The 24064-nt window shown below is 35.8% G+C and overlaps 1 protein-coding gene across 2 annotated transcripts in view; it reads right to left on the reverse strand.

Annotated features, from left to right (window-relative positions):
* Positions 1 to 6295: 6295 nt before the first annotated feature.
* LOC106670598 (MAM domain-containing glycosylphosphatidylinositol anchor protein 2-like) overlaps positions 6296 to 24064 on the reverse strand; it is a 531551-nt gene continuing 513782 nt past the window's right edge. For both annotated transcript variants that reach the window (XM_014401087.2, XM_024226040.1), the window contains one exon: positions 6296 to 6487. In XM_014401087.2, coding sequence (XP_014256573.2) covers positions 6311 to 6487 — 177 coding nt within the window. In that variant the 3' untranslated portion in view covers positions 6296 to 6310. The remainder of the gene's footprint in view (positions 6488 to 24064) is intronic.

Raw genomic sequence — 24064 nt, forward strand, 5'->3', positions numbered from 1 at the left:
CTTAATCATGATTTAATTAGTTTGATTTTGCCCAACTCTGACTCAGAGCATATTTTGCTAAGCTTAATCTACCAACTTAAAATCTACAAAATGCTACTACAACCAATTAGCACATACGGTATAAAATTATGGAGAACCTTTCAATATCCAATCTATTCAATCCTTTCAGTTGAAAGTCCTCAGAAATCGTTCGTATTACGTTTCCAGTACTATCCTCTACAACGCTCAGAACATCCGATTTAACCAAAATACTTTTAAAAAATTAGCCATTTGGATTTTGCAAGTTTGCAAAAACAATGAAAATAATACACATTACACACAAAAGATGTAGGGGCCGACGCCATTAGTGAGGTGATAAAGATAAAATGGCCGAGTCGTATATAAAGACCGTGAAGGTCAGTATAACAATGCTGCTGGTTTATTTTTAAGTATGCTTTATTATTGCACTATAAAAAGAGTTTTATTGTTATGAAGGTAGGCATGGAGAGGGGAGACGGAAAAATGGCCTTGAAAAGCATAGCTGTACAATAAATTTACATAACACAAAGGAAAAGAAAAACAGGTTGTTGAAGTTCATCATTCTCACCACTTCCGGAAAATAAAACAAAAATATGTATTGACTATAAAAAACACTTGAATATCAGAAAAACCAAAAGCTTTAGTAAAAAAAAATATATTAATAAATATCCGTCTTTTTCAAGAAGTCTAACAGTCTTTCCTAAAATATGTTACTGTAGTATTTTGAATATTTATGGATACAACAGATAAAAAATTGAATCTCATAAAGTTTTCAATATTTTTTATTAGTTTAATCACATTTACAGTAGCCCGAAGATTTTGAAGATTTTATGAGATACGAGACGGGGGGGGGTTAAGGAATAAACCTTCTAAAGGTTGAAGTTATCTGGAATGCGAAATATCTCCAATAGAATTGAGCATCAGCATTTGGACGATAGGGAGTTTTTAGTCCAATTTGACATGTAAACCTGTCAAAGTATTGATGTTTGTTCATGGGACACCCTGCATATCAATATCATATCCTGATTTTTTGTTGCGTTTTAAGGTTCGAAAAGTGAATTGGATCAAAATACTTTAGTAATTTTTTTTAATCAAAAACATGTCAAAAATAGTCTGAATGTATAATTTCGAAACACATTCAAACTTGACTGGTCCCCATGAGATGGGCATGACTGGGACCGGGTCCCAACGTATTCATTACCTTCGTCGTATTGTCATGTCGCCTCCAATAAAGGTGTAACAAAACCATTCTGGTTTTATTGCCCGCTTTGTCCGTTTCCAATGCTATTTTTTTTCTATTCGGCTCCCGGTCGGGCGGACCTGTATTGTCCCTTTTGTCCGTCTGTCGTGGCCAACTGAGGCTCAATTCACACACCAGTCATCAGCATAGCAATTATAAATGCGCTCATGGATGGTTTTTCCATGCTATTTTTAAGGCTCGCCTAAAACCAGGCGATATCAGATTGATGTCATTTGAATTCGATTGATCACCCCTTTACCGGACGAATATTTCAATTTAGTGAAAAAAGTTTGGAAAATTTTAAATTGGTACAAATTAAATTGTAGTCGCTGACAGAGAACGCAGCGGGACTGTTCCATAATGAAAACCTTTTCCCCTTTTCTCGTCAGCGATCGTTGATATGTCTCGCGGGAAATCAAGCACCACTTCCAGAAATTTTGATTTTCGCACTGTCACTCCAACAAATGAAAGTGGCCATTTATTACAATAACTAAGAGTCATATTTATTAAATAAGACACTCAAATATTATATAAAAACTGAAATAAATTTTAAAAACACGATAGAAATATTAATTTTTTGCATTGATCTTGTATATTTGAGATTTAGTTCTTCTATCGAAAACTATTCAATTAAAAGTTTGTTTTACTAACTGTTGGCAATCACTTTGAATTTTATTTTAGATCTACATTATAAATCCTTGATGTGTATTGTACGAAACATGTGTGCAGAGTTCGCGGAGCAGTGAGAAATCGTATGTGTATTTTGGTCATTTGCAATCACCCTGGTCTGTTTATCCTCGCTGGTTTGTTCTGTCATGAGCAATTTTATATTTAGGCGTGTTTAGTTGGGCAGAATTATATGTGATCGTGATGCCAAAAGTGGGTAAATACCCAAAATAAGAAAAGGATAACCAGTTGCTAAGAAACGTAAAAACTAGAAAGAAACGTAAACGAAAATTAGCTATTTCGTTTTGTAAATTTTCAAAACCGTTAACCAAAGAAATTATACAACTATTTAACGGAAACAACTTACTATTCCTAGCAAAATATTTTATGACCACAATAGATAAATCTATGTTGGTATGCATAAAGAAAATGAATCGGTATTGTATAAACTTTGGTAATATTCTGACCCCATAGATGTACTTAATATCCTACATGTTTACTATTTATTCCATTGATACCGTTTTCAATATTACTACTGTTTAGAACCTATTATTAAACAAATGTAAAATACAGTAGATAATCAGATAATACAATAGATGTTCAATGGTGGTTCAGGATGGATATTTGTTAGAGTTATTATATGTACTTAACAAAAATTATTAGTGTGGTTCTTTCGTTAATATAGTAATAAGTTTTTTGAGAGAGTGGTGTGTGTTAATATAAATTGATTTATAACAAATCACACAATTTTTCTTACATTTTATTATGTTATAAAGTGGTATACATATTTATTTTCTAATAATATAAAAAAATATTTTTAGAATGGAAACGTATTTAAATGATAACAACATAAATGTTTTACTTTATTTCATGGATATGTTTCATCGTTTCGTATTCTACGTTGTCAACCAGCATAAATTCTTGGATAAAGCAAATCCTTAGAATTTGTTGTTCCCGGAAGATTTGCGGCTTTTTAAGATATGTTAAGTTTATGTTTATATTACTATTATTAAAAGAGTTTGAAAAACGTTTTAAATGATTTAGTGGATGTCAAAGAGGATAATAAATTTATAAAAAGGGGTTGAAAAAAAAGAAGGGCTCCGCCGGTTGGTAATGGCAAAAGTATTTTTCGTCCTTTTTTGAATAATATTCCAGGCAATATTTAAAACTCGGTCTTCCAACTTCCTCCTTCTTCTCCTCGATAAATCCGGAAGAGTCATTGGCAGTGGGCAGGGGGGCGTAGGTCGCAAATAATAAAAGAGAGGGACTGTTATCCCCCGGCAGGGGTGGAGAAAAAGACGGGGAAGAAAGCGACGCCTCTGACCTTGATTTATGTCGGCCGAGCCGGGGGGTTGAATTAGCATTTCCCATCCACAATATTTGCAAGATTCCTCCTAATATTCCTTCCTCCACTCTGGTCTGTAATTCACCCAGTCCGGACGTCTCCTAGGTCAAAAAGGAGAATTCCCAATGCGTGTGGATGCAGATTATTCCAAACTCAACGGAATTTAAACTTTATTTATTGTTTTAAGCTACAATACCCAATTTGTAGTCTGTCGAGAGTTAATTAGCAATTCCATTAACGCATAACTCAATAGTCAGTAGGGTTCTGTTTGGCCAATTTGTATTAAATCGAAAGTACGTTTGTTTAAAATCTTTTTTCTAGTAAATGACTCCGGGTACAGTTATTTGTTGATTCAAATTTTTAAAAAGTTTATTTGATATTTATTTTAAAGTAAGCTGAGATGAGATCCACAAAAGTTTTTACTGTCTCTTCGGAGCCAAAAAGAAGAAACATTGTTACAAAGAAGGATGAAATGAGCTTCGCACTAATAGTTAATTATAATTATTTGTCATATTATTATTATTTAAAAAAAATTTATGTAAATATTTTTTATGTTTCCGGGTTACGGTAGTGATGGCCCATAAGTCCATTTGAAAGTACTGTGAGTCTGACCAACGGCGTAACAGGACAACACTGGCGCAAAACTCATCTGTCATGCGGGTTTAGCCTATTTGACCAATTCCATTATTGTTACAGATTAAAATATTTTCTCCCAATTTTCAAAAATAAACTACATTATTAATTATTTTATTAATAGGATCGAATTTATCATAATTATTAACGAATGATATTTTTTCGTATTGCAGAATAGTTAAAAGGTTGGTAATAAAATCTATTTGCAAGACAAACAAAATAAATGAAAAATATAAATCCGGATAAAGACGAATACATTGAATTCATTGAAGTGATCAAAAGTAAACCAATTTTAAGTTAACCATAATCAAAACTAATCAAAAACAGCCACGGAGAAATTCGCAAAAGTACGAAGAACCAAAGTACAACTTAATCCTTATTACGTTTGGTTAATGCACTGTTTATTTTATTGCCTTCTAATCTATATGAAATAAATAAATAAATTTTTAATCTTTCCAACGTCAGTAGTGGCTTCGATGGAACAACGGATAACCAGGGTTTTTGTGTGTCTATACTAGGAAGGATTCCAGTTAGATTAATTTATGTAGAAGGCAATTTAATAGTAGATTCAAGTAGACTTTCATTGAATTATCCCTTGAATTGTAGATACATTAAGATCCAAGATATAAGGTCCAAGATATTTTCTGAATTACCATAACGTTTGATTTTTAGAACGTAAAAAGAAATGTTTATAAGCTGTCTTTATATAAGAAAACGCTCTTATAAAATCTGAAATAAAAAGTATACCCGCCCTCTGTGGTGTCCCATACGTTTTTTTGGTATGTACTGTTTATTGGTTTTATTCTAATTATATTTATCATATAACATTATATGTACCAATGTACATTTTGTACCATTACACAAATAAAAGTTAAATGATGATATGAAAAGTGAATTTTTTGTGACTGTGCGTCTTGATGTGAAAGTAATAATATGCCGGGGGGCCGCGGTAGCCGAGGGGTTAAGGCGTCAGACTCTCGGCTAGTAGATCCCGCGGTCGTGGGTTCGATCCCCACCGTCGCCTCTAGACTTTTTCTGACGCCTAAGGAGACCGGTGGCCGCAATTGAAAGAACTTGACACGGCACTCATCAATGGAAGGGGCGGGATCGGATCTCAGTGACCTGAATTTGGTCCCAACCCCCTTCAAAAATGAGTTTCTTCGATGGAAGAACACCGGTACAACGGGGGCTCAAGTTCACATTTGTGTTGCAAGCCCTCCCCCTAAATATGGAGCCAGGGATAAAGTACAATAAGCTGTATAGCTCAGCTGCAGTGCTCAGGAGGGAACTCTTCGAGTCCCTGGTATCCAAATTAAAAAATAAATAAAATAAATAAATAAAAATAATATGCCAGTCTATTGATATTATTTTGGAAATTTTAATCACTGCTTTAATCTCTAATTCAGTAAATTTAGTCTTGACGTGCTTGAAACTTATTGATCTAGACAAAAGTTAGTAGGAACAAAGCATTGGACGGCAATAAACATTTTGCCAACCTTTCAACACCGTTTTTCTTCGCTAAAAACGATTTTAACTATAGAATTTAAAGCATTTATTGTACAATCCCGACAACTTTGAGAACATGGATCTAGTTAATGTTTAACAACGTAAGCGTGATGTAAAGTTATCTGCCGAACTCCTTAAAGCGGGATGTTCAAATTTTTCTGCATTTATTCTCTGGGTAGCCTTGAAGGGTTCAAGTCTTGAAGGTACAAAAAACAGAACATTAAGAAGTTTGAAAGGAACTTAATGAGTGAGAAAACCATTAAGGTTTTTGGTTCAAAGAAAAATTTTTGTTTACGGTTCCTTTTTTTATAACGAGAAGTTCAAGTATTCGTTAATTGGCGTCGTTATTCGATGGTCATGAGTCATATTTGTATTGACACTCGTACTTTTTTTGATCTTAAAAGACAGTTCCACTCAAGATAAACGGTCGAATAAATCGTAATATAACACCGCGTATGTGGAATGGATGCAAGGGGAGAAGCGAAAAGGTCATAAAGATCGTACAATTTGCAAAAGTCCGAATCCCTTTGTTCACACAAGGAGGCCTCTAATTTGGTTAGCCACTCGAATTATACCAGTGTCGACCCGATGTTGCGTTAAGTTAGATTACAAACGGCTTGGCATGATCTCGGTGTTTCCACCGAAACGGCCAAATCCGTCAAGGCCTCTTTTTTTCATCCGTTCCCTTTGATTGTGTAGGGCGATGAAAGAAGGGGCGGAGGTCGGCACAAAGTGCTCTAATACGTTTCACTTTCCGACCGAACGCACACAAATTCCCTTCGCCCGGTGGGGAAAAACCAATGACTCAGACAACTGGGAAGAAAATGGTCTAATTGCCCCACAAGATTGGAAAACTATAAACACTAGTTACCGCTTCAAAAATATAAAATTGTTAATAGTTGCTACAAATTGTTATAATGTATCTTACATAAGACGTCTAGCTGCATGTCAACTGTGACAGGATCTCCAACGCCGTTGTTTGCCGTGCACTGATATACGCCAGCCTGGTGCCTATCCACTTTTTCCAATGTGATCGAAAACCCTTCCAAAGCCTTTTCGCCTGATGGCAAAGAGTTGTCCTGTAACAAACAATTTGCTTTTGTGTTCATCTCTCTCAGAAACAATACAAATGTATATTTTAGAAAACAATACGCCAATGAAACATGAACTTTATATGTGCCATAAATTTGCATATATTTCCACTCAACAGACTTCTGAATATCATTAATGTTTATACATGTTTAAATAATTAGTATAATTTTAATCTTAGTTAAATGTGTTATTTGAAAAAATCTCTTGAAAAAAATATTAAAAGTCAGGCTTTCACCTCGAAGGGTTGTCACTCTCCGATTTGCTGGCCTTAGGTGTTCATCCACCTCATGGCTGAGTCGCTACTTAAGTCTAATGCCCAGGAGATCGTCCACTAGGTCATTTCAACCCCAAACGCATACCAACCATAATATTGCTTAATAATACTTAAATTAGATAAATCAATCAATCAGTTGGAGTACTGGATATTCCTCCAACGACCTATACTCAGAATTAAGTATATATATGTAAGTGAATGTTCGTATGTGTGTGTTAATGATAAAAACGAAAACTTCTTAACTGATTTCGATGACACTTTCACACTTTGTTTTTATTAGCGCCGGGCGGTTTAGAGAATATAAAATCGGCATACAAATAATGGGCATCAGGCTTTTCAAAAAAGTAAGATTTGAGGAATTTGTGGCGTCCATTTTCACAGCTGTCCAGTGGGGCCTTCAGCCTTCAGGTTTCCCGCCCGACTTTCAGGTTCCGATTTGGGGCGCTAACAGTCAATAGACGCGAAAACTACGTTAACACTTTATAGTCGCAAAAATTACTGAACCGGTATTAATTGCAAAACTGCTGATACAATATAATCTCAAAAATAACCGAATTGGTTTCGCTGATGTAAAGATAGGAAGATACAAACGTCGCCTTTGTATCTTACTATAGGCAGCAGTGGTGTAGGTAGGACAACGAACTACCGGCATAAGGCATGACCGACGACCGTTCCACTAAGCCAAAACGTCAGATTGCTGGTGGACTGCGAGACGTGTTAGGCTCAATTTTGCACGTGAATTTGTTTATGGACAAACATCTGCGGATTTGAACTTATATAAATCAACAATCAGATACTGTTATAAACAAGCGGAAGAAGTATATTTAATCTTACATTCTTTTTGGCTCTCTCGTATAGCATTTCATTTTGCTGTTGTTTAAAATCTTACCAAAACGACAAATAGTGTTCGTAGAATAATATTAATATTCTTACTAAATTCACTAATTTCGTGGTCCGCGTGACCAATTAATATATTACAATTAATTAAGGTTTTTAGTTGAGATAAAATATATAAAATATATAAAAATAATAAATTCTTACTAAAGTGTGTTTCTTAGTGACTGGTCTTCGTGTCATCTTCAGGACATAAAGTGCGCTGCTTTTCTTGTGGTGACATATTGGTTTTGTGTGAAAGTATTGTGAAAGAATAGCACCACACTTTGCGCCCTGAAGATGACACGAATAAAGGTCGAAACGTCGGCAAAAAAATAAAAAAAGGTGTTTTCTAAACTACCTCATTGACCGCTCCTCACGATCTCAACAAATTCTTACTAAAATTCAAAGGAGAGAGAAATGCAACACATACCAATGATACTAATGGAAGTGCCGTTCTAATTCAAATGATAGCAATTTTCAATTAAACAGGCTTTTGCAATAATGATGAACAAATCGCAATGTCGATCATGGTTTTTTCATGGACAGTTGTACGTTGCATGCTCCAGGATGGGGGAATTATTGTTTGTCTATGCCATATGGAATCATCAAAAAGGTTGAATATCCAAGAGCATTGCAATGAATTTAACCCTTAATACAACAGTAATTACAATTTAGTACAATGTTATCCAAAACAAAAATAATATTGCATATGTAAATATCTAATATGATGACTAAATACAATCATTGACTTCAAACATTCAATAGTGTTTATTTAATACATGCTCCTATATAGTAATAACAATATGTATACTCAAAATAGGTGTTAAATAACACTTATTATTAATCCCCCTGGGCAACGCTGGGTTTTAAAGCTAGCCTAAAATAAATGATGGTCGATGAGGAACTTTTACAAGTATTCCGCCATCGACACACGGCACACACCCTGCCTGAGGGGCGATGGTGACGCTATATTTCACCATCACCCCTCACCACTCACACTAATAAATACATGCCTTCAAACAAAACACACATGATAAAAAATAAAAAACCTAGAAAATCAACGTGTACAGTAAAATACCACCATTTCAACTAAAAAACGGAACAAGGGACTGACAGCTGAGTTCGAGAAACTATTAAATCTGTAGGCATGCCCACACGCCTAGTGGTCATTAATGACCTTATTAATTATACTTTTCATCTCAACCAAGAGCTCAGATAAAAAGTATAATTAATTTTTACCAACCTTATTTTTCTTAGAGAAAGATCGGAAAAGTATCGATGTAAAAGTAATAGACTTAATGGAAACATTACTGTTAAAGACGTCTAACCATTATGCTGAAAGAAAATTTAACAAAAAATTGCAAAAAAAAACAATGCTGGACAAAGTTCGAACAAAAATTCGAGGCAACATTGACAAATGTTGAAGTAACTTTTACCTAAAAAGTTATATCCAAGGTAAGTTTAAAAAAAATATTAACGTTTAAAAACTTTCAGACTAAAATATTACTTAAAAATTACCACCCCCTCAACTATACTCAAGAGATAATATTTCCTTTTTAAACCTTTATATATAATTATTATATAAAAGTTACTTTTATTTATTTTTCAAAAATCTATTTTTTATATATTATTTATTATTTTTAGCAAATTGAAATTACACTCTACATAGAAATTTAATGCTTTTATATTAATTTCCTTTTTTTGTTAGTAGTAGTACTTTAAAAAATATGCCTGACTTTAATTTTTACCTTCAAGGAGACGAGCAGAAAGAAACCGTGCGACCCTCAGGTCACCCAGCGTAATTTCATTTCTCAAAATATAAATAGGAGGCTTTGTTGAATTTAGTCTTTGGAAGGCGATCGGAAGGAAAATGTTTTTAGTGGTCAAATGTGTCGTTGAAAGCTTCGACTTTTTGATTCTGGTGGGGGGAGGGTGCGACCACTGACGCTTTCCTAATTACATCCCTTAACTGTTCGGCTCAACACACAAACTGTAATTATTTATCTGACTTGGGCCAGAGTGTTTCAGTTCCGCACTGCGGAGTCGTCCCGACGATTGTTCCACCTTAGCTAGCAAAGTGCCTATCGTTTGAAAAAGGAAAATTCGTAGGAAACCGTTTTGTTAATTGAAATGCAGTAAAACCAACGGTACCAGTCATTGGAGAAAATGGGCAACTAACACAGGTTTAACCCTCGTTAATTGACTAGAAAAATTAAATACTATGACACTAAAATAAAAATAAAATTTATTTTATAGCAGTTGTACTTACACAAAAAAATGTTTTCAGTGATATCCAGAAAACCATTTTCCCAATTAATTTCATAAATTACTTTCGAGAAATCTTAGTAACCGAAATGAATTCACACAGTCCGTCACTAATGAAAACCCAATTTAATTAAAAATAAAAAAGATTTTACCGTTATCCAACAGAAAAGATAGTATTTATTGAGTAATTAAGTTTCCCTATTCAATTAGTTAGAAATCCTACTATGGTGTCCAACTAATTACCCTCAAATACCCCACTGATTGCCCTACTTAAACGGTAAAACTAATACATCTAATTTCATTATTAACTTTAATATTACAAGCATATGCGAGTATAATTAAGCACAAATGGTTAATGAGGGTTTGATTGTTGACCTTTAATCAAGGCCATATTTAAATTTTATTAAACTAAATTGTTGGCCTAAATTAGATTTTATACAAAAGGATCATATTTAAAAGTTCTGATCTACAGAATAACGATAATTATTTTGTATGACGTACTTTTTCCTGCTGCACATCTAAACCCATGCGGAAGAAGAGCAAAATGATCGGCAACGACTAAATTACAAAAACATTATTTTCTAATTGTTTTTCGGCAGGCGATCCATCGATATACTATAAATATTTTTTATCATCCATCCTTTTTATCAATCTATACCCTGAGGATCAAAATGTATACTCTTGCAATGCGAAATTTGTATCACGGATTAAAACAACGCGAAAAAGCGAACCAGGATGACCCGAACCCACCAAAACGTTCCATTAGTAAAATGAAAAATCATAGCAAACCTGTCTTATGTTTTTCTTCAAATTTTGATTACACACACTGTATATGCCGAAAGATTTAAATTCGTCCTAATTGTTTTGAAAACTGTACGAAATGTATATTGTACGTAAGGATTAATTGTTAACAATTAATTAAGGTTTTTAGTTGAGACAAAAAAGTCAATGGCACGAAGGGGATTCGAACCCACGATCTTAAACCTTAATTAATTGTAATATATTAATTGGTCAAGCGGACCACGAAATTAGTGAATTTAATGATTTAAAATGAAGTATACTTCACTAAAGTCTCCGTGGCCATTTTATTTGTCGTCGAGAATCCAATCCGATTACACATTTGAAAAATGGCAAAAAGGAGGGAAAATTCAAAAGGTGGGGTTGAGATGGGAATTAGTGTCCGAGTGGATCGAGGTCACGATAGCTCAAGTGGTAGAGTAGCGGCTTGTCTAGCCGAAGATCGTGTGTTCGAATCCCGCTCGTGCCAATGACTTTTTTATCTCAACTAAAAACCTTAATTAATTGTAATATATTAATTGGTCAAGCGGACCACGAAATTAGTGAATTTAATTAATTGTTAAGTCGTGTGAAAGCCAAGAAATTTAATTAATTCCAATTCTATTTTTGTCTTTATGTGAACTTTGAGCGTATAATGTGTAATAGACGTGATTAAGAGCAACATTGTTTTTCGTTAACGTGAAATTTGGATTGTAATTTTCGTGAGTGTAGTCCATATATCCCTCAGGGTTTTTAAAGATTAATAGCAAGCTTTTAATAGCTTACAGCATCAAATTTCATGGGGCTTATGATAAAATAACTTCTAAAAGAGTAAGTATTTTGTACATTTACTACGAGAAATATTCCTTCTTAAATTATATTTTTGCAATAATTTAAAAACATTATGTTTTTGGTAAAAATTCTTCAAATAATGTTTAGGATTTGTTAGGCCATTAAAACAATACGGGTATCAAGTTAAAAAACAATATACCGTCCAAGTAAGTCTAGATTGGGCTATAAAAACTGGAAAAAAAGAATCTCTTCTATGATTTTTATCCAATTTGTCACAGGCTTTTATTCATTGGCCACTTAATTTCGTATATGTAATTCAATTATTGGTTATTTAAAAATAAAAAATTACGGGCGTACAAACCGCTTGCGAGCGAAAAAAGGGGCAATTTATGCCTTCTTGAAACGCGCCGAGGCAAATTCGGTAATCCTTGAATTTTTCATAGTACTCCCATTAAGGGCCGCTTATAGCTAAGCAGCTTATTCTGCTCTAATCCCTAAAAAATTACCCAGATTTTTTTCCTCTCGGTTAGCAAGCTAAGGACACCCATACGGGAGAGTTGGAAGCGCAAAAAAATCGTTTTGGAATATTATTTTTCCTGACTATTTATCAAGAGGTTATTTTCCCATTAGTAGAATTCATGGCGGCTGAATATTTCTGTTAGGGTGGAGAAGTTCTGCCCTCATAAACCCCGTCTTGCTATAATTAAATGATAATCATGGCATGGACGAGACATCTGTGTGCAATAGGTGAATTCATATGAGCAGAAATTACAAAGCAAAACGTCAATATGAAAGGGGTCACCTGTCGGTATTTGCAGTTATATTATTTATGCCTAATCTGTATCATAAACTCGTCAAAAATGAATAGGGATTTCTGTAATTTATTCTTGTTCTATTTATATTAATTAAATTAACCGATATATTCTTGCTAGTTGGATAAAATAAAACAGAAATACAAACCAAAAACAAACAAATGTTAATCCTCAGGGTTAATAACGGATTTACTTGAGAATAGTAAGTATAAGATTGCTCATTTTGTAAACACACCCCTTTTCTCGTCTTTTCTTCATTTTAATCAAATTGTATTCTTTTTAACCATGGAAAGACATCACCCTGAACCAGAAGTTCGCAATATTATAGTGAGAATGAATCACAATTAGAACACAACATGTCCAACTCGAATTCCCAAAAAGGCAAAAATAATGGGAATTTTCTTTCAAAGTGGCTATACATGAAGATCAAGACAGTCCAGCGGACGTTAAGCGAAAGCGAAAAAAGAAAACTGTGGAATAACTTATCAAGAATAGAAAAGTCAGAAAGAAAGAAATGAAAAACTAGAAACTATAATAGATTCGTGCAAACTGTGGCCCGTAGAGAAGATGCATAAAATAAGAAATAATCAAGACTGAGAATAGCGTACACTCTACGCAAGCATTGCCATTACAAGCGACCAACAGAAACGATGCCCACAATGCCGGTAACAATACTTTGCTAGTAGAGTGTTATGAAATTACACTTATAGAGAACAGGGTGGCCTATTGTCGGATCAAAAAAAGATAATTGTAATAATAATGCGGTAGGATGAATTAACATAATCAATCTCAGTCTTACTTTTAAATATGAATGTATCTATTAGCGAGAAAGTTGAATGAATGAGTATAAAAGAAAACAAGCCGCTCGACGGAATATCCCAGCTTATCGACGGCCTGTCGGATCAAAAAAAAAAGAAGATAATTGTAATAATAATGCGGTAGATGTGGATGAATTAACATCATCAATCTCAGTATTACTTTTACATATGAATGTATCTATTAGCGAGAAAGTTGAATGAATGAACATAAAAGAAAACAAGCCGCTCGACGGAATATCCCAGCTTTTCGACGGCCTGCATCTAGGCCTGTTAGGTGTGTAAGTAAAGTAAAACAAAAAGTCATATTTGATACCTTAACATCCAACTTCCCGTCGATTAGCGGACGAGGGGCAAACCACATTACAATACTTCGTATATATTTTTTGCAATTAAAAATCCATCGGCTATACTGGGATTCGAACCCACGTCGGCCAATAGGAATCGGACCCCCTAACCACTCTGCTATCTGCCGGTCTGCAGTATATGGTACATGTAAAGTGTTGTAGGATCGAAGTGGGCATCGGCGGAATATCGAGTACAGCGCTCCCCAGTATGTTTTGATTGTAAAGAATGTAGTATGTATGTGATGTATATACAAATGATGAGAAACTTGTTGAGAGGTTGATGACGGATTTGGTACGAATGCTGTAGTCGTCTGTAGGCCTTTTGTGCGAAAGATGTTCGGCTGCCATCGAAATATAGGGAACCGTGGTAACTCACCATATAAGACTTATGTAAAATTATGTTGGTGTTGGTATGGATGAGAGCAGGTCGTTGACGGAAATAATAGATGGATTACCTCGTCGACTTCGGAACAATAAGCGTTGGTGTTCTGTTTTTCTATAGAATCTACTATTAGTATGCGAAGGAGTGATGGAGTACCGCAATCGAACAATCCCATTGAGTAAACACAAAAAAACTAAAGTGAAACATAGAAATAAAAACTGTCAAGGGATGCAAGAAAAATAGTAGGAAGAGGAATAAAAATTATCTAGCTGTTCCCGGAAAAAAGACGAAGGCGAATCGAAATGACAAAACCATGTTTTCGAAGTTTTATTATTTACAATTATTATTGGAAGCCGTTTCAGCTCTTAATTCAAAATTCAATGCAGTTCTTACTTGTTGGCAATTACTTGGTCGCCAACAATGTTTTTTGTTGAAATAATTTTGCCGTAGCCAGGAAAAAATAATCTATGGACGGTGGGTGAAGCAGTAAACATTCTTGCCGTTTTACAAATGAAATATGAGACGGGCGTTTTTATGAAGGAAAAACTATATTTCTAGTCTAATGCAAGGATGCTTTAATTAACTGTTTCCACTACATCAATTAGTTCAACCAGAAATTAATTGGCTATATGAAAATTCTCTAGATCTGTTAACAATGTGCAGCAGTAAAACTTTTTTTTCGAATGTGCTTTTTTCTGACGTGGTTCATTCTTAAAATGTTCGTTCTGTTTATAACCAAAACTGTAGAGCAATCATCGCAGTTCCAATAATATAGCATTAGGCGTTAAATAATTAAAAAAATTAAAAACTTTTCTAATGTCTTTTTATGTAAGGTTTTGGTTGAAATGAAAAAATGCCACGAGAATGAACCCACGACTGTCGGTTAAATTCTCCGCTGCTCTAAACTCTTGATGTATCCTAACTTCGATCTACTCGGACACCAACTCCCCATCTCAACCTACAATCTTTCAAATTTTTCCTCTTTTTGCTATTTTTCTTTTTTTGGTGTCCGAGTGGATCGAAGTCACAATAGCTCAAGTGGTTAGAGCAGCGGCGAATTTAGCCGAAGGCCGTAGGTTCGAATCCCGCTCGTGACACTAACTTTTTTCATTTTAACCAAAACCTTACAAAAAAGATTACGTAATTGAAAGAAGTAATTTGCCCAATAGACCACTAAATATAATGGACTTCGCTAAAGTTTCGAATATTTATGGTACTTTTTATATTGTTTAAATACTTATCATGTACTATCACACTCTCTCACACCCCTTTTGTGTCACTGTTCTCTCACTCACTCTCTCTCTCTCGTCCTCGCTCACTCCCTCTCTTTCCCCCGCGCGCGCTTATACTGTTGTGTAAGTGTAAGAATGATCCTAGAGAGCTAAACTAACTTTGTGTATTTGTTTTATAAATAAATCGCCAATCGACCAACCAATCAATCACCAGCTTCACCCTATCTCGTTCTGTCTCTCTCTTTTTTTTTCTCTCTCTCTCGTCTTGAACACTTGTCGGGATATAATGAATATTGTAAACTGTCTTAAATTATTTCATTAAGTTCCTCCTTGCCATATTTCAAACATTTGAATGTATAAGAATAGCAATTTTCTTTTTTCTTTTAGTTTTTTTTTCGGGGGGGGGGATTTTTTATAACAATATTTTCAACAATGAGGATTATCTCCAAGGATAAGCTAATCCACCTCTTTCTCTCATTCACTCGCCTTCTCTCTCTCTCACTCTTTCTCTCTTCAGTCTCTCCCACTTTATTTCTCACTCCTCCTCTCTCTCTCCCACTTTATTTCTCTCTCTCCTTCCCGCACTCTTTCTCTCTCTCTCCCCCACTTTATTTCTCTCTCTCCTCCCCTCCCTCTCTCAGTCCCTCTTTGTCTATCACCATCTCTTTCTCACACTGTTTCTCTCTCTCTCTCTCATTTCTCCAATTATTTTCTCTTTTACCTTTTTAGTATGTATCTTTTCTGTACTCTAACTATCACTTTTTCACATTGTTTACATACATACGTATAACTCTTTCTCTCCATTTCGCTCTCTCTCTGTCTGTCTTTTTTTCTCTCTCTCTCCCTTTATCACTCATCTTCTTTTCTGTCTTGTTCTCTCTCCCTCTTCGTCTCTCTCTCTCTCTTTGTATATCAACATCTCTTTCTCGCCCTGTTTCTCTCTCTCTCTCTCATTTCTCCAATTATTTTCTCTTTTACCTTTTTAGTATGTCTCTTTTCTGTACTCTATCACTTTTTTTACATTGTTTACATACATACGTTTCACTCTTTCTCTCCCTTTCGCTCTCTTTCTCCCTTCATCACTCTTCTTCTTTTCTGTCTTGTTCTCTCTCTCTCTTCGTCTCTCTCTCTCTCGTTGTATATCAGGATCTCTTTGTCACCCTGTTTCTCTCTCTTTCTCATTTTTCCAATTATTTTCTCTTTTACCTTTTATAAGCTAATCCTTCTCTCTCCCCCCCCTCTCTCTCTCTCTCTCTCTTTCTCATTCGCTCACTCTAGCTCGTTCTTTCTGTTTTTGATTCTCTTACCCACTCGATTTCCGGGCTCGTTGATCGAGATTCCCTATAGCCTTCACCATCCCGAAAACTCACCACAAAAATTTAATAGATTATATTTGATAAATAGAAATAAATTCAACAGTCAATGTAAAATATTTATAACAGTAAAAAAGTTATTCAAATGGTAGGTTGTTGGTCCTCCGGACCGGATGGTAGAGATTTAGCATGTACAGACAATTACAAGTTAATCTCCAAGGCTATAGCTCCAAAATTATTAATTCAAAATAGCAAATTTGTAAACATTGTAACACCTATAATTCAGTTGTTGCCTGACGTAAATCCATTGATGGATTAAGTAGGAAATCTATTGTTTTGAAAATGTTTTTTCCGTTTCGAGCTCAGGAAATGTTGATTTCAGAACTTCGTGTGTACGTGTGTTTTCCTGATTTTTTTCTCTCGGTGTGTTGCTCTATCAGTGCACGATAGAAGTACATACACGCACTCCTCACCCGGGGCTTTTTTTGGATTAATAAGTATTTTTCGTGCTACTAGCAATTAACATCCTTATCCCGTGGCTGATCTTTAACTCCTGCGGCTCATTAGTGAGCCAGGAAGAAAAGTGATTTTTTCTCCCGCCCCGCCACACGGCCTTCCGTCCGGACTCAAAAATTGATAAGTTGATGACTGACGGAAATATATACTTAATTGTAATAAGTAGCTGTGCTATTGATCGCATTTAGAAAGTCGGCCCTTTTTACATTTTGCTTATCGCTGCTTCGAAATAGCTTCAAGGTAACCCAATCTGCACTTAAAAAATAATTAATTTCCATTTATTAATTTAAGGCCGGCATAATATGCAAAGATTTCTATAAACGATTTCCTTACTGACTGTGAATGTAAACACAGTTATAAATATTCATAATCGAACTAAATCGGTCCTCCTGGTTGCGGTCATCTGAATGATGAAATTTTATAGAACGGATGTCCACTTTTAAATTAAATATTACAATTATTAAAACAACTAGATAGCAAGTAACGAAAAATTATCGCGTTTAAGATAATTTCAAAAATATAACCAGTTTTAAATATAAACAAACAGATATACGTTTGCAGTACAACATACAGGTAAAAAACTTTATCGCAAAATTTATGGAAGCTTAAAAAAATTAAATATTTATTAAAATTAGAAATGCAAGGAAATTTAAGTGCACGTTTAAAAGCTAGACACTGGACTTATCGCTGGAACGGGTTCGGGAATTTCAATTCAAAATTAAACTGATATTTTCTTCAAAGACACCAGAACCTAAGGGGGACGTTAAAAATAAAAATAATTCTAATCTCTAAAAATCTCTTTTACGAGGGTTCGCAACAGCAGAGGTTATATCAACCCTCTGGATGTGTGTTTTTAAAAAAAAGCCCATTTATAAGTATGTCGGGCTCGAATGCAGGGCCGCTGGATTCGAACCCGGGACCTTTATCTTACATTGATGAGCGCCGTGTCAACGCCTAAACCGTTGCGGCTACCGACGACCGAGCAAAAAAATCTTACAAACTATTTTTATTTTGGGTTACTTTAACTTAGTGTTTGTTTAATTTATATGAATGTAGTAGTAGTGACGTTCACGTGATAACGGAATCTTATTTTATGAAGTATTATGTTTTTTAATAAAGTCATAGAAACCACAATACATAGTTTTATGATTGTTATAATAGTAATAATGTTTTTCGGCTGGATATACAAATTTGTTTTGAATGACCATTTTTACTTCATCGATTTCGCGTCACCATGGAACGCGCATAGGATGGGCCAGCTTAGGTTGGGTTAGGGTTAGGTTAAAAATAGTTCGGTTAGGTTAAGATTAGGGTCAGGGGTCAGGGTTGATTTAGTTCACATTTTCAAGATGTTTTTCTGTGAAGCTGAGAAAACATAAGAGTCAGTTGTTTATTTTTTTAATAGTCACATTTTGCATCAGTTGTAATTTATACAATTAACTTAAAAAAATTAAAATTTTCTACTAATCCGATTTTTATTATGTGAAAAATAACAAAGCCGTCTTAAGAGGTTGTGTTATTTTTGTATGTAGGTTACTCGATTTTGGAAAATTTGGACTTAACTCTCTTTTCACTGGAACAATTGAAGTACATTTCGTCAGTTCGTTCCTTCAAGATCTTCATCATTCTTTACCCAAATCCATCCCACAATGATTATTATCAGTAGATGTAACTGTTATCGATCGGTAGGAAAAAGACGACATAAGCGTGAACGTTTTTTCAGGGTCTAAAGAAAAAAATCATTATACTGCCGGTACGCCATGGTAGGTACCAGAAATTATGCAATCAATCGATGCTTTTGTACAACGCTATCCCGAGCACACCGAGACGAGACGTGGGTAATTGGGTAATCAAATTTTATGAGATTTGGCAGAGCCCAGCGATGTTGTGATACGACGTGTCTTTCAAACAACACGTACTACATACGGTTATTACTATTGGGTTGTCCGGAAAATAATGCAGGATTTTAAGTTTTCATTTAAAAAAATCTATATAAAATATTCTGTTTACGTTTACAGGATTACTCATTTGTATGAATGTCAACACTTATTAATCCTCTTCCAAATGATATTGTTTGTTTACCTCTGTAGCATTCCGCTACTTGGAAATAATTCAGTCATCCTTATAATGTCAAAGCGAGAATTTCGTACGATTTTCTTTTACGAGTTTAAACTCGGCCGAAGCGGAGCCCAAACGGCTAGAAACATTAACCAAGTCTGGGGCGAGGGTTGTGTTAATGAGTGCACTGTGCAAAGGTGGTTTAAAAAATTTCGGGAGGGAGATTTCAGCCTTGAAGATGAAGAAGGTCGTGGAAGGCCTTCCTCTCTTAATGATGATGTTCTGCGATCAGTGGTGGAAGAAAACCCCAAAACAACTGTTCGAGAACTTGCAGAGCAACTCAAAGTCAGTAAAACGACCGTCGCTGACCACCTCAAGGCGATTGGAAAAGTGAAAAAACTCGAAAATTGGGTTCCACACTCATTAAACGATCGCCAAAAAAATCAGCGCTTTGATGTTTGTGCATCACTTCTTTGTCGAAACAAAAATGACCCATTTCTGGCCAGAATTGTTACATGTGACGAAAAGTGGATTCTGGACAGTGGCTCGACAAAGGAGAAGCTCCAATACATTTTCCAAAGCCCCCAACTCATCAAAAAAAGGTAATGGTTACGGTATGGTGGGCTTCATTTGGTTTAATACACTACAGCTTCTTAAATCCTGGCGAAACCATCAATGCTGAATCATACTGTAACCAAATTAATACCATGCATCAGAAATTGGCAGTAATGAAGCCCTCTTTGGTCAATCGGAAAGGGCCCATTTTGTTGCATGACAACGCTCGACCACATGTGTCACGTGTAACGTCACAAAAATTATTGGAGCTTGGCTATGAAACTTTGCCTCACCCACCCTACTCTCCGGACCTCTCGCCTACTGACTACCATTTTTTTAGACACCTGGACCACTACTTACAACACATAATATTCAAAAATCAAACGGAACTGGAAAATGCATTTATTGACTTTATCAATTCTAAAAATTCTGAATTCTACTCAGACGGAATTAATAAGTTACCAACACGTTGGGAGAAATGTATTGAGAGTATGGGAAATTATTTTGATTAAAGAACATTGCTTTAAAGTAACTAGTTTCTTTTTTTTTGTTTAATACCAAAATCCTGCATTATTTTCCGGACAACCCAATATACAATTGATTAGAATTACTGTTGAATTATCAAACGACCAATACCCGAGTATACACGCAAGAGTGTTGTATGATTATTTATTTATGATTCGAGAGTTGCTGGAAATGGCTACTTAGTATGAAAACAGCCTTGCTTGTTATTGAAAGCTATGCATATTATAATAAATTGCGAATCGACAAACTGGCATCCTGATCAATTATCAATTAGTCTGTGTCTTTTGATGGCTTTCTTAAATATTGACTAGAGTTTGTTTTTTGTAGAAACTAAGTATATTGCTTTCAGAGCTTATATAGGTAGAAATTTATAAATAATATTTGACGTAGTTGACAAAGAAAAAAATCTAAAAAACGGACCGCCTAATTTAAAACACCAACAAAATCGACATTAAATTAGAAAGGTCATGTTGTCTATTAAACTTTATTGATAAATTTAAAGATAATTGAACTAGGGGAGGCGCCCCTTCGAATTACGAATTTTGTTTCCTCCCCTAAGAACTCTTAGAATCCGTCACTCATCCTTTTCACCCGAGTAACAGGCGATGTAATCCTCCTCGGGAAAGTGACTGATTGGACGTCTGTCCATCCGGATAATCCCACTGTTTTCTGCCTCAATTTTCATCTCAGGTTACCAACAGATTAAAGAAAAAATAAGCTGGTATAATTTTTTTTTTGAAAGACTCATTTCGTTCTTAATTTAATTTTTGTTTTGAGAATCGAAATAACGTTAAACCAAGATAAAAAAATATGATCGGCTTTTATTGCTCTCACTCTGCTTCCTTGGCAGTCCTTCTGACTCTGTCTGTCAGTCTCCCTCCCACCCTCTCTCTCTCTCTCTCTCTCTCTCTCTCTCTCTCTCTCTCTCTCTCTCTCTCTCTCGCTGTTTTCACTGTTCAATTATTTATTATTTTTTATAAATTTATTGTTATTTCATTTTAACTTATTTTTTCATCTTTTCTGTCTGACTACCATATTATGACTATAAATAAAACGTCAATCACCAATCAATAAATCGATCGATCAATCTTCCTCTCTCTTTCACTCTCTCCTCTAACATTCTATCTCTCATTCAATTTTTGTCCTTTTTCCTATCCCCTACCTTTCTTTATCCCTCTCTGTTTTTCTCACTTTTTTCGAGATCTTTCTTCTCCTATGAAATATATTAATTAGGACAAGTACATTTTCTCTCAGAAAATCAGACATGTGTGGCGGAATTAATTATAGGTTTGCTTATTTGGATGTCAAATAGAAATAGTAGACGATTTTGGTATCAAGAAGAAAACGAACTTTTTTTACATTTAATTTTGATACAATATACAATTAGAAAAAAATCGCAAATTTTAATGTAAGTTATTGAAAAAAAAAAAAAAAAAAAAGATATTTATGTAATTTGGTAACTTGCTAATGATTCATCATTCTTAGTTATTTTAGTTTGATATAGTATATAATTAAAAAGTCATCAATTTTAATATTAATTAATGTAATAAAAGGACTTATAAGTTGGTAACTTTCTAAGGAATCATTATTTTTTGCTATTTTTAGAATTTGCTATGTCTATGCGATTGATCGTGTATTAGAGAAAACCATAAAGCGCATTCATGTAGGTTATGCGAGAGAGAAAGAAAGAGAGAGAGAGAGAGAGAGAGAGAGAGAGAGAGAGAGAGAGAGCGAGGAGAGAGAGAGAACGAGAGGCGGGCAGTCAATTTAGGCCACACACTGTATGTGCCACACAAAAGTATAGTTTTATTATTTCAATTATTACTTATGTTATTGACTACCTTGTCACTATTAACCCATTGAGCTATTTCACAATCACTACTACCAATTTCGTAGATTTGTTTTATATGGCAAATTATTTTTTGGAGACGTTTTTGAACGTACACAAGTAAGCACTGAAGCTACTAAATTATCCATCCACGTAAATATGATGGACATATTTTGATAAATAATAAAATGTTTGTGAGGTGTTCCGAAGATACTTTAGGCTTAATGCTTAATTCCAAGATATAGTCCGTTCCCGAGAACTCATCGTCAACAAGACAAGAGGATCTTTAGCGTCCGCACCTGGCCTATTCGGCCTTATCGGACGTTTTGATTCTCAAGATGCGAGCTGACGCACCTCCGCATACGAAGGAATGGTGTTACCGTCGCAGCAATGGTGTAGAGGCGCCCCAGCCCCTAAGTGTAATCTCCCTGAGTATAGGGGCTCCCCTAGCGTAGAAACTTCCGGGAACGCCACGGCAGAGGTTTAGTTTAAAGTGGAATTGCTAACCATACCTTAGATGAGCACTGCCTACGGTAAAGTCTCAGCCTACACCTGCCACGCGCATTCGAGGGACGCCATAGGCTCAGCCTAGGTGGTCCGATCCTTCGCTTCCCCAAGGGTACCACGCCGGTCATACGCACAACAATGCAAAGCATACTCGAGTCAGAGACACCGATTCACTACCCGTTTCCGTTCGCTTACTCACGCATTCGAGGGACTATTCAGCATGATCATCGCGTCCTCAACACTTACACGCTGTCGTCCGGTCGCAACGTGTCCCGTGAGACCGGGGGTAATTACGCTTGCCATACGCAAGCTTCACGAAAGTCACAGATAGAAGACAGCCTCAGTCTAAGTTTCCACCATGGGGGTCACCACGCGCCACCACGAATCCATTCCAAGTGTAACTAGGGCTGAATTTGGACTGTTTAGTTACCCCGTAGTACAGACGGCCATACACCCTCCCCCGTCTATGCAGGATCTGGTGCACTGGCCCTCGTGTGACTCTGCTAAGGCACCCGCCGCCCCTGCCGACCCTGAGGCCGACATAAGACATCTTGTGCTTTAGAGAGGTTGCCACGCCCTCTGGGCTGCACCTTTATTTTGTGCCTGGATACCCTCCTTGGTTGCAAGGAGGGGTCACAGGATAGAATGAAGGAACTCGGATTGAGAAAAAGGGCCGTGGATGAGAACACGAGGTGAGCCGTTTCGGAGTCTCGAGTCTGAAACCACACTATACCACCCGTCGTCGTCGTAGTTCCACACATAGTGGGCCATGACTCCCAGGGTGGGTTCCAAGATATATTGTGAAATTTCGACTTAGGGTCTGAGAAGTGGAAAACATTTGTCGTTTACGATAAATTTTGGTCGGCCAGACCCATTCGGCGATCTTTAGTGATTGCTTGCAAAAAGCAGCACTGAAGTTGACGAGAAACCGGTTCGCGTCTATCAGTTAAAAACAGCGAGGAGAGGTGTAAATGGCAAACGGCCAAACCACAGATTTTCTTATTCATGTTTAATTATCAGATTATAAACTTAATAGGAATACATTTTTATCGCTTTATTTGTAAAACCAGGTTAAACATTCCCATTCAATGGTTATAAATACTGTGACGGGATTTATGAGTGTGAATAGTTTCTTTCTTTATACTGTAGATAAACATAGAATATATTTTATACGTTTGAATTGTCGTGTATCGTGTTAAACGAGCCATCGACGTATAACGTCGCTCTCGGCATCACAGTAATACAATATAAGCACGCGACAGTTCTCATACTAAACACATGCCTAATCTGTTTTTCTCGGAGAAAACCACAGCTACAATCGGTCACGCTATTTAATTAGTCGGATTATAAATACCAATGGTTAAACACGGGAAATGTCATGGTTTACAGGTATAAATTTTTATCACGGGATTTCTTGACTAAACGGTCTCGGAATAAATTTACTTATAAAACAACTGGCTGTCTTTGTCTCGATATCATTCACGAAACAACGACACCCAGTGTATGTTCAATTGTGTCGGAATAGCCGTTGTTCACGAGCATTCATCGCAATTTGCCCTCGCCGGAGATGAAAAGAGGCGACCAAACGGGAGAAATTTCGGTAATGGATGAGAACATGATGCGGGATGTCATTTTTATTACGTCCCCCGTCCTGTAGAAGAGAAGAGTAGATCTTTTAATTCAAGCCATC

The sequence above is a fragment of the Cimex lectularius genome, unplaced genomic scaffold, assembly GCF_000648675.2.
Source record: "Cimex lectularius strain Harlan isolate CLEC.00 unplaced genomic scaffold, Clec_2.1 scaffold58, whole genome shotgun sequence".
In the NCBI taxonomy this organism is placed as follows: domain Eukaryota; kingdom Metazoa; phylum Arthropoda; class Insecta; order Hemiptera; family Cimicidae; genus Cimex; species Cimex lectularius.